Below are 11,649 nucleotides of genomic sequence, written 5' to 3' on the forward strand. Positions count from 1 at the left end.
TGTGTTATGTCACTTAATTCTTCTAACTCCCCTATGAAGAAGGCCTTTCATTTTCCCAATGAGGAAGATGAAGACCAGCGAAGTTAATGTAACGTTCCTGAGCCTGGCTTACACCAAGACCCAAGGATGCAGGCGGTCCCTGTGGAGTAGGTGCGCTTAGGGAAGCAGAAGCAGGTGGACTTCCCTGCAGTGGGGCAGCCACTTTGGGAGAAGCAGAAATCAGGCACAGGCAGCAAGGGATGGGTTTTTAAGTGAATAGCCATTTTTAATTAGTACTAATGAGAGACAGAGCCATGCGTATTTAGCAGGTCGCTTGGGAATAGCAAGTAATTTTTGTCTTCTGGGTCTCAAGTTTCACCCCCAGCTTTGTCTTCTGCTGGCTGTGAGCTCTGTGCAAGTTACTCTGTCTCACTGAGCTTTAGTCCCTTCACTGGGGAAGGGGATAGCAGTACTTGCCTCACCGGCATGTATGTGTAAGCACCAAACACAGTACTTGCTACATTCTAAATGCTAAATAATCTCTAATAATATTATTAGATTTTTTATTACTCTTTCAGTGTCTTCCTCCCCCTACCCCGCCACTAGACTGAGGGTCTCTGTGACTCCTTCAATGTCTATTTTGTTCCACAATTCCTGGAACAGAGGCTGTGCTTACTGTAGCTGATGTCATTGAAAAGACTGAATAAGCTTTGGATGAGTGAAAGAAGCTGAAATCTTTGTTTTTATACATATATACATATATATATATATATATATATATATATATATATATATATATACATACATACATACACACACACATACATACACACACACATACATCTACCTCCCATATTGTAGACCTGGCAAACTTAGAATTACTGTCCATGGTATGGATATTTATTTATGTGGCTGAGCAAAGTAGCTTTGGATTTGGTTGAGAGGAGGGGATCATTTCTATTTTTTTAAAAAATCTGTGCTAAATATAGGAAGACCTTTAGCATCTCATCCAGGTTCGTGTAAAATCAAATGACACAAATCACCTATCCCTACAGATAGATCTCCTCTTAGAGCATAGCTTTGTGCAGAAGGCTTAGGAATAAATGGAATTTATGTATCTTGAATCCCATTTTCCCTGAATTCTGTAATAATTTCAGGTGTTAACAAGGTAACTAATATTATGGCTTTGAGTTTTCTATTCTCACCTACTGTGTTCTGTAAACAGATGCTTAAGTACATGAAAGAATCCTGTCATTTAAACATACCCCACAAGGAATCCTATTATAATGTCAGTAATCACCTATCCACTGGGGAGAGGTGCCAGTTTTGCTGTGATGCTTCAGGGACAGGGGTGGTGCTGGAAGTTAGGGACAGTCAGGGCCTGGGCATTCAGACTTTTAAACATACCCCACAAGGAATCCTATTATAATGTCAGTAATCACCTATCCACTGGGGAGACGTGCCAGTTTTGCTGTGATGCTTCAGGGACAGGGGTGGTGCTGGAAGTTAGGGACAGTCAGGGCCTGGGCAGTAAGACCGGGCATTCAGACTCTTCCTAACCCCACCCACCCTGCCCTGGGGGTGAAATTCTGTGGCCATTGCTCCTTGTCTGAAGGGACAGAATTAATTTGGGCTTTACTTGGGCAGATTGCCATCCCAGGCCAATCTGTGGGTGGACACAACCACCACCCGCTAGGTGTTAGGAGTAGCAATTTTGCCTGGTGGACAGCAGCATCAGGACTCTGGCCACCCAGTCTTTTCACCCATGGCCAGAAACCAAAGAGAGAAGGGCACTGGCTAAGTGGACTGAGGTTCAGAGGGGAATAAGCATGCTGATTAGGGAAACCAAGGCAGTGCAGTTCATATGGACTAAGTCAGGTTGGTGGTGTCAGGGGAAGGCTGAGACTTAAAGGGTCCACCATCGCCCAGGGCTCGTGGAATGCCTGGTGTGAGGCCAAGCGCAATGGCATGCTGCTGGCTAGTGCGTGGAGCTGCAGCTCCTGTGTTGCCCTGCTCGGAGCAGACCCAGATATGGGACTTGGTTCCGCTCTCAGGTGGAAAGCTCCAGGCACAGCATCTGGGTGAAGCTCAGACCAGAGTGACTTCTTCCTTTTGGCTAGTGTGGATTTTTGCTTTTAAAACATATTTCACATATTTTTTAGTAGATGAACATCTGAGAAAACTCATATTACAAAAGGACTTACCTATTGGAAAAGTGAAAAGTACCTGGGAAATCCAACCTCATGGTCTTTATTTCTAGAGAGAGTGCTTAGACCTGCTGAGACACTTTTGCTGTCAAAGAGCAGCGGTTCTGCATCAGAATCACATGGATGTATCGTTAGATCTAATTGCTGGGCCCATCCCCAGAATTTCTGAATTAGGATGTCTGAGGTGGGCCCTGAGAATTTGCATTTCCAGCAAATTCCCAGGTTGTGCTACTGCTGCTCCTCCAGGGGCCATACTGTGAGAACTGATGTCATAGAGTAATTCATTTATTTATTTGCCGTGCTGTGAATGTAAATTATGTATTTCTTGTCAAGTCAACTATTGCTATAAACACCTTTGGTTTATGTACTTTTTTATGTCTCTTTTGAACAGGTATTTTGATGTTGGACTACATAATTTCTTAATCAGGTAAGCCAGTACTTTTTTTTCTATTGTTTTAAATATCATTGAGTAGCATGTCTATTATGGAAGACTGAGATGGAAAATAAATCCTTGTTAAATATCTTGATAAATAATGGTAGCTGTATACTCGTCAAAAAAAAAAAAAAAAACTACCCAAAACACTGCTGGCTTTTTTTAAACTTTTCTGTGTTTAAAGGGGTTTATATCTGAACTGATGGTTAACCAAGATCTTGGACAAGCTTAATTCTAACAACTAGGCTGCTGGCAAGAATAAAGAAGTGAGAAGTGATAGCTTGTAACAGACACTAAACAACATACTTAACCAATTTTCCCTTCTTTGAATTAGTCTTTTTAAACTGAATCTACTGTTTGTTTTAAAGTCATGAAGATACAACCGTGTTCATGATTGAAAGAGATTACAGATAGCAGTTTATATCCTGGTTTATTGGTGATTTTTACCAGAGTTGGCTTATGGGGCATATTAATTTCAAATAGCTATTAAATCAGACAGAGGTTAAATGGAAATATACCAGAATATTAACAGTGTTTGTAAGAATGTTCAGGATATTTTTTCTGCTATCGACTTTGCTGTATTTTCTAGGTTTTTTATATGGAGCATCTATTATGGTGAAAAATGATTATTAAAATGCCTGTTAAAAATATAGGAGGGAGGCAATAATGGCTGCTGAAGGACTATAAGCTAAAGATTGTAAGGAAACCAGAAGTCACATAGAGTGAAGAAGTCGTGTAGAGCGATTTGCTTTCTGCAAATTTGTGACTCTAAGTGCTGACTAATTGTGACTAATACACAAGCTGTAGACCGAATGTGGTGTCTGGATAGGTGTCAAGGTGGTTTGCTTCTCCACGTGCACGTCCTTCTGCCTCTTGGTAAGATGCTCTCTGAGGAGAAATGTACGTAGTTGACATCACTTTTCTCCTCAACCAACAGCATTTCCTCTGTGCTGGATTGCATATAATGGTGTTGCGAAGGAGGCCATGTGTACATTGTCCTCTTTCCTAAGGCCTCATCCAGGGTAGCACGTTGAAATCTCTTTAATCTACCCCAGATTCAGGGAATATGGGTTGTCCTGGCTCTCTCCAGGATTTCAGACACAGATAGTAGTGTGTAGACAGCTACCCTGGACACAGCAAGGGTAAATTCATTTTAGCAGGAAGGGGTAAAGGACCAGCAGTCATGGGAAAGGCAGGCGTGAGAGCTCTATATCTAAACTGATCAGGAAGAGCTGTCTGGGCGTGCTTCAGGGAATAGTTTGGATTTTTTTTTTTTCGCCGCTGGTTGGTGGATCCAAACCCTTGACCTTGGTGTTACAACATCGCGCTTTCACCAGCTGAGCTAACAGTTCTGCCCCTAGTTTAGATGTTTGAGTTGATGTGTTTGGTACTTTGTACGACTCCCGTGGTACCGTTCACGTAATGCCTTGTGACGGATGCAAGTTTGTATTTTTTCTTATTATCTCTGTAACTTTCTGAGGGCAGGGATCATGTCTTAATCATCTTAATGATTAAATTCAGAAACTTGTATAGAATCATCCTTCAACAAACATTTGTAGGAGTGAGTGAAATGACAGAAGGGCAGGGAGGGTGTGGCAGATGGAGAAAAGGCTGTTCAGTCATTTACTCAGCAAATGTGAAGCATGCCGTGTGCCACTTACTTGGATATGACTGGGAATATGGTCATTTGCCAGAAGAGACATTTGATTTAAAGCTTTCCCTGAGCTGATCCCTTGCCAGGCTTGTGGTTTGGGTGAGGGGTGGTCTGCGTCTGGGAACCCTCCTCCCTTTCCTTCTCCAGGGCTCCAGCCATTTCTCCTGTGTTGGGTCTGGAGGAGGGAGACGTAATGGTCAGCGGCTCTAATGTAACTGGAGCTCGGATCCACTTGCCCCAGCAGGAGGCCCTTTTCGGTGTGTACCGGAAGATGCTCTAACCTTAATCACCTTAACCAGCGTTCTGTGACACATGCAGAACTGGGGGAGCAAGGCTTCTCTCTGCCCCGCCGTCTCCCTGTAGTTTTCCTTTCCGTAACTCTGGTAGGGGCAGAACAAGTCAACACATCCATTGCTTATACAACTGGGGAGCGAGAGGTAGGCTCTCCTGCTTGCAGGCCTCCCCGGTCCTTGTCAGTAGGTCTCTTTACCCCCTGTCGCATGACAGCACCCCCCACCCCAAGCAAACAACTTAAAGACTCCAAGGAGTCGCCTCCTCTTTCCTCTTCCCGTGGGGGTGGGGGTGGTTGCTGGGAGCAGACCCCGTTCTCCATCTCTCAGTAATCCCAGGATGGGGTGGGCGTCTTCCTCTGTATTTGCAGCTCTCTTTAGAGAATGGGTCCTTTCTGCTCCCTGCTTGGGAGGTGAGCACCATTTATGATTGGGTCCAGTAGTGACAACTATTGCATTGGAGCAGTGACCCTGGACCAGGTTGAGGAGGTGGAGTGGGCACTGAGGGAACAGCAGCAACCAATCTTGTGAGAAGTTGAGCCGTCAAGGGAGGAAAGCGAGATATGGGGCAGCTGGTGGAGAGGGTGGGCCAAGTGGGCCTTTTCTCTCTTTAATGAGAGGATCTCTTGTATTTAGCCACCAGAAGGTGTTAAGTGCCCTTTCGATTTAGAGAAAGTGGTTGCAGTTGGGTGGAGAGAAGCAGAGTGTGATTGCCAGGGGCAGTGAGTGGTCACGTAGCAACCCCAGAGAGCAATGACATTTTCCTGTAAATGTATCACTAGAGAAAACCTTACAGGGTAGGAAGACTGAGGTGGGGGGTGCAGGGGGCAGGGGTGGTACTTGAGGAATCCTCTGTGATGGTCAAGGGAAGAAAGTATGTTTCCCTTTGAAAAGGGGAAATGTGGGAGAAATTGGCATAGTTTTTTTTTTTTTCCAGGTTAACTTTATTTATGAGGTTACTTCAAAGAGTTCATGGAAAAGTAGAACCAAAAGATAATATGAATCTTTACATGTCCTTCTAGAAGACCTCTTACATTAGCTCCAACTAGCTCTTAAGGTGTACTTTGGTTTGTCAGATTGTATTGAATGCTTAGTGTTTGGCATAAAAGAAACTGTGGCATGCCTGAAATTAATCAGCTGCGTCTTTTACATTGGTGGAAGTAATGTCGACTTCTCAGGAATGACATAAATTTCCACAAAGCCGAGAACCCTATCTGTGATCTCAGCCTAGGCAGCTGCAAGGAGTGACACACTTCCTTTAAGTTGTTGGAGTGCTCCACTGAGCTACAGGCAGGAAGGAGCTGTCACATTTAATGAAACGGGAGCATTTTTGGTATTAGTGTTTTATGGTGACTGTGGGAAAATTCAGTGAGCTCGATCCTGCATCTTATAGAAATCCAAGAAAGACTTTTGGGAAGTAGTTATCACAGCTCACCCAAGAATAGCCTCAGAAGAAGACTATTGGCTGGAGTTCTTAGTGTGACACTACAAAAGAAAAAAAGCACCAACCAAGGGAAGGAGATTGTAGAATAATACAGCTCTGTTTCATTACGGATAACAGGGCGACTTGTTTAAATTTAGCATAGTTGAGCTTTGGGAAGAAAGTTAAAAAAAATCATAATTTCTGGTTTGATTCTTGCTGAGGCATTTTTCATCTTACCCAGAATTGTAGCCAACCGTAAGCCTTTTAAGACGGAAGGTGTACACGTGATCTCACTTAGATGTGGAATCTAAAGAAATCGAAATCACAGAAGCAGAGAGTAGAATGGTGGTTACCGGGGTTGCTGGTGGGGATTGGTGGGGATTGAGGTGATGCTGGTCAAAGGATACAAAATTTCAGTTAGATAAAGAGGAATAAATTCAAGGGCTCTATTGTACAACGTGGTGACTACAGTTAATAACAACGAACTATATATTTGAACATTGCTAGGAGAGTAGACTTTAAGTGTTCTCACAACAAAAGAATGATGAATATGTGAGGTAATGCATGCGTTAATTAGCTCGATTTCGTCGTTGCACAGTGTATGCATGTTTCAGAACTTCATGTTGTACACCGTAAATATATACAATTTTAATTGGTCAATTTAAAAATAATAAAAAATTTTTTAATTTAAATTTTTGTTCCTTTCTAAGTTCCTCAGGTGGGGGAATAGTTTTAAGTGATATAGGATGCCATCATGACTTTAAAAGAGGACTGACTGGGAGCCGTCCTCCTCTCAGTTTCTCTGAAACATTAAATTTGTCAGTTTCCCTTCTTGCCATTTTTGATTGCTTATGCTTATAAATTTAAAAATCAGGAAAGTCTTCACCCGTATTTTCTCCTTGTTTTCTGTATTGTTTATATTTAACTCTTTAATCCATCTTGAATATGTATTTTAAATCAAGATCTAGCTTTTTTTCCTCAACAAAAAAATATTCTCTAAATCATCACTTTCCATGTTCACAGATCGTATGTGAGTTCGCCAGAAACAGTGTGCCAGTCCTAGCAGGAATGCCAAGTGTGAGGATAGTGCCCTGGATACTTCTTGGGCAAATAGAAAAAGGCAGTGAGCCTCTGGTATGGCCCTAAAGCTATTTGAGATTTCTGGCATTAATATGGTCCTCAGAAGATAAATTGCTTTGTATAAGTAAACAGATTCTGCCTACAAAATGGTATTCGGTACAGTGCAGATCTAATCTTGTACAAACGCTAACATGTATATGAAACAGCATGAGTCGTTTTGAAGCATGAGATTGCTCTGATGAGACAGAGGGTAGACGGGTTGGCTGTTCACTTCTTGTGATGTCTTTTCTTCTGCTGCTGGAGGTAGGTCCAGGCATTCCACCAGGATCTGGGTATCTTTGAATTGCCAAAAGGGCAGAAAGTTTTATTAATATGCGTATTGATGGCTCACTGAATTCTGAAATGAGCAAATCTGGTATTACCTGCTTTTGGCTTTCCCGTGTTGGCACCCTTTACCTGATGCATTCGTGAAACTAGTCCTACAGCGGAATGGAATGAAGTGGTGCTGGGGCTAACAACCATTAAAGTATTGAACTTTATGAGGCCCAGTGTAGCTTTTAACTTTCTTTTCCTTGAGTATCACAAAGTCTGCCTCCACACTTGCTGTAGTTAATTGTAGTGTTCCTGGTGATTTGAAGTATGTCTTGGATTGTGTGATGTCTGAAGTGTCCAGAAGAGTCTGCCTAGCATTTTAAAGAAGCCAAGTGGTCAAATAAAGGATTAAATCAGGCTAAAGGGCTCCCTGAGAAGGGGGACAGCTGGGCATGGGCCTCTCTCTGTTCTATAGCCCCTTAAGACTGTTGAGGCCTGTTTGGTCTCTGAGCTGCTCTGGAAACAGAGAGAGACCTTAAGGAGAGGGGTGGGCATTTGGTCCTAGAGTAAAATCCAGAAAGTAATGAGAAGATAATTAATGTCTGCATTCAGTCTAGCAGCTTAGAAACAGCTAAAGCACTTGCATGTTCTGGGTCCACCGAGAAAGATACAGTCATGTGTATATTCTTAAACACACACATAGCAGGGAGAACTCGGAGGCAAAATGCTTGCTTTGTTCCGTAGGATTTTAAATTTTTTATTTTGAAAATATACTATAGCAGTCAACTTCTGTTTGTGTAAGTAAATAACTTTTAATAGTGGTGCGAAAGGTCAGTGAGCTTATTCAGACACTGCTCCCAGCGGAGGTGAGTCTGAAGTCTGTCTTTGCAGCTGGAATTAGATACTGATGATATCTCTTAGTGGCAACCAGAGGGGAGAAGAGGCACCTGGGGGGAGTCCCCAGGTCTCTTTCATCCCTGCCTGCTGCAAACTCATCTCCTTTGAAGTGACTGCAGTGTCACAGTTTTCTTTTAAACTTTCCTTTAATTGCATTTGTGGTCTGTGAAAACCAGAAGCAAGTGATCTGTGAGGTATTTCCATGATAAAGTGTTTTCAATATTAAGTGAGGGGCAAGGGAGGGAAGAAAGCCAGGTACTGAGACAGGCCCACAGAGGCAGTTAAGGAAGACACAGCGGGGAGCTGAGGGGACGTTAGCTGGCTTCCAGGGGCTGTGGCCCCCCTGCTGTTGCTGTCCCTGCCCGGTCAGGTTCGAATCCTGCTGAGTCTGTCTCCTTAACATCTCTCACACCCACCTCTTCCTTTCTGTTTCTGGAGAGAGAATAGGCACCGTTGTCTGTAAAGTGGGCTTCTTAACCTCCCAGAGCCGTAGAGAGGTTGGATGACATGTGCAAATCCCCCGTCGCCCCGGCTTCACCTCTGGAATCAGAGGAGGGGGTTTGAGTCTCTCTCTCCTTCTACCTGTGCGACTTGAAGTAACTCATTAAATCTTTCTGAGACCTTGACTAATTATCTGTAAGTTGGAAATCATAACTCCTGGCTTAAAAATGTTGTTTGCAAGGCTCAGATGGGATGAGGTATGTGAAAAGCGTTTCATGAACAGGAACTCTCCGTACAGATGTTAGTTTTTACTCTGGTCTTGGTTTCCTCTCCGATCAGGTGTAGCATCCTCCTGCCGGGTCTCCTCACCTTTGGTGACTTTTCATCCAGCTGGCCTGGGCCCACTGATGAGTCTCCCAGAGGCGCAGCTCTGACAACGTGCTTCCCTGCTCGGAACCAGACCGTACCCCCATGTCCGGGGCCCACTGCAGTTGGCTTCCAGCTATCTTTCCCTCTCATGTCACCATTATTCCACTTGTGCTATGGCCAGTTGGGTCCAGATGCTGCTGTTCGTCCCTCCCCCAACCCCCCCACCATTTCCTGGCTTCTCTCATTTGTTCCTGTGTTTCCTTTGCTGGAAGTGTCCCCCTTCTTCCCCCATCAGTGCACATCCAAACCCTGCCCCTCTCGAGTCCATGTCAGATGCTGCCACCTCCAGGCAGCTTCCTCTGTCTCCCTTGATAGCACCGCCTCCCAAGCTTCCTGGATCCTGGGAATCTCCTGGGACATTCGAGATCCCTGAGCTCTACTCCTGGAGAGATTGTGCTGTAGCAGGTTTGGGTGGGTCCCAGGAATCAGTGTAATTGCCAGTCACCCCAGGTGACATTTATGCTCAACAGGGTTTGGGACCCATAGTTTTAAATACAGTGGTCTTTTTTGTGCATGTCCCACATCCCCTCCTAGAGAGTGAGCAGGGTCTGATTCACCTGTGTACTCCCCACAGTACCCCACAGTGTCTGACGTCTGGAGGGCCCTTAATAATGTTTGAATGAATGAAGTTTAATTTTCAAAAATGTAAAAGGACTTAGTAGCCATCTCCTTTTCATTTTATCCATTTATTTGTGTAACAGATCAAGTGGTCTGAGCACTATTCTAGGTGCTCAGGTAACTGCAGGAACAAGATAGACGGTGTCCCTGCCCTCACAGCTTGCACTCCAGTGGTGAGCACAGACAGGAGACAAGAAAACCAGTAAGCAGACTGTATCAACGTGAATGAGCCTGGGGGGAGTTATACCGAGTGAAATAAGCCGGCCACAGAAGGACCAATACTGCACGATTCCATTTATACGAGCGATCTAAAATAGTCAAACTCGTGGAAGCAAAAGGGGAGTTATACCGAGTGAAATAAGCCGGCCACAGAAGGACCAATACTGCACGATTCCATTTACACGAGCGATCTAAAATAGTCAAACTCGTGGAAACAAAAAATAGAACAGTGGTCGCTGGGCCTGGGGGGTGGGGGCACGGGGGAGTTGCTAATCTATGGGTATAAAATTTCAGTTATGCAAGATGGATAGTTCTAGAGATCTGTACAACATTGTGCCTGTAGATGACAAGACTGTATTGTTTACTTAAAAATCTGTTAGAGGGTAGATCTCATGTTAAGTACTCTTACCACAATAAAATATTTTTAAAGAGGAAAGAGACAAGGAAACATTATAATTCTTATGACGTGATGTGATAATGATTGACATTTTTCAAAAGTCAGTCCAACAGGCTTAGCTGAGAATTTAGTGAAATTGGAATGTTTGGACTCGGGCCATTCTGTGCTCCCCTGCCATGAGCTGGAGCTCAGTGGTCCAGGCCTGTCCTTGATGCTCAGGGAGGTTCCTCTGACAACAAGGTGGCATGAAGTCTACTCTGGGTTGGGGAGCAATAGCCCCGAACTATTCTTGAACTTGTTTCTGTTTGCTCGGTGCTTTGTAAAAGGTGTAGTCATGCCTGCGAGCATGAATGTGGAGGCAGGTAAATGACAGGGGATCACGGCAGTAGACTCTCTGCAGGAGGCTTGGGGTCGGGGCTGAGAAGTCCACTGGGATGGAGGTTTGTGGCTTTCTTAGTGACCAGTCACCATCTTGTCTTCTGACCTCTCAGCAAGAGCAGGCCTCAGCTCCTTCTCTGTTAGAGTTCTCTCTTTCTTCAGCATAGTTAGTGGGGCCCCTGAAGGCCAGTTCTCAGCCCTCAGCACTCCCGTCCTGCTGCCTGCCACCCTTAGGACACAGAGGCCTCCTGAATCCGCAGTGCCGGTCCCCTCTCTGCAGCTTGCCGGAGCGGGGCTCTGTCTCACTCGCCTCAGAATCTGTTGTGTTCTAATGTGTGGTGTGTTCCTTCTCTCTCTTTTCAAAAACTGAACCTCCTTCCTAGCTTCCCCCAACATAGTCACTGTCTGTCCCAGACAATATCCCTTGTCCCTCGGACAGAAACATTTGGAGTGATTTGTAGTCCTTTCTTTCTTTTGTAGAATTTTACAATAGCAGGGCCTTTATGATGATGCTCCACATTTCATGAATTTCCAGTTCTTAGGAGATTTCTCAGATCCTTTCCTTGCTCCGATCCTACTGCTACCACTTTTGAGGAAAAACTTGTTAGAATTATTCATCTTCCTGGCTGTGCTATATTTGGGTTTGTTAATTAGAAAATCCAGATTAAAAAAAAGAAAATAACCCAAACTAATAGAAATTCTCCACATTCTGAGATTAAAATGCATAATTCAGGGCCAACCCCATGGCTCACTCGGGAGAGTGTGGACCTGGGAGCTCAGCAGCGCTGGGAGCACCGAGGCCCTGGGTTCAGATACTATATAGGGATGGCCAGTGTGCTCACTGGCTGAGCGCGGTGCGGGCGACACGAAGCCAAGGGTTGGGATCCCCTTA

The 11,649-nt window shown here is 44.4% G+C and overlaps 1 protein-coding gene across 1 annotated transcript in view; it reads left to right on the forward strand.

Moving 5' to 3' along the window:
• Positions 1–2,577: 2,577 nt before the first annotated feature.
• Positions 2,578–11,649, forward strand: part of LOC103609105 (protein-cysteine N-palmitoyltransferase HHAT-like) — a gene marked incomplete at both ends in the record, with an annotated part of 115,801 nt that continues 106,729 nt past the window's right edge. The window contains one exon of the mRNA XM_008593467.1: positions 2,578–2,613. Within this exon, the coding sequence (XP_008591689.1) occupies positions 2,578–2,613 (36 nt within the window). The remainder of the gene's footprint in view (positions 2,614–11,649) is intronic.

Source organism: Galeopterus variegatus, unplaced genomic scaffold (genome assembly GCF_000696425.1).
Source record: "Galeopterus variegatus unplaced genomic scaffold, G_variegatus-3.0.2 Scaffold9199, whole genome shotgun sequence".
Classification (NCBI taxonomy): Eukaryota; Metazoa; Chordata; class Mammalia; order Dermoptera; family Cynocephalidae; genus Galeopterus; species Galeopterus variegatus.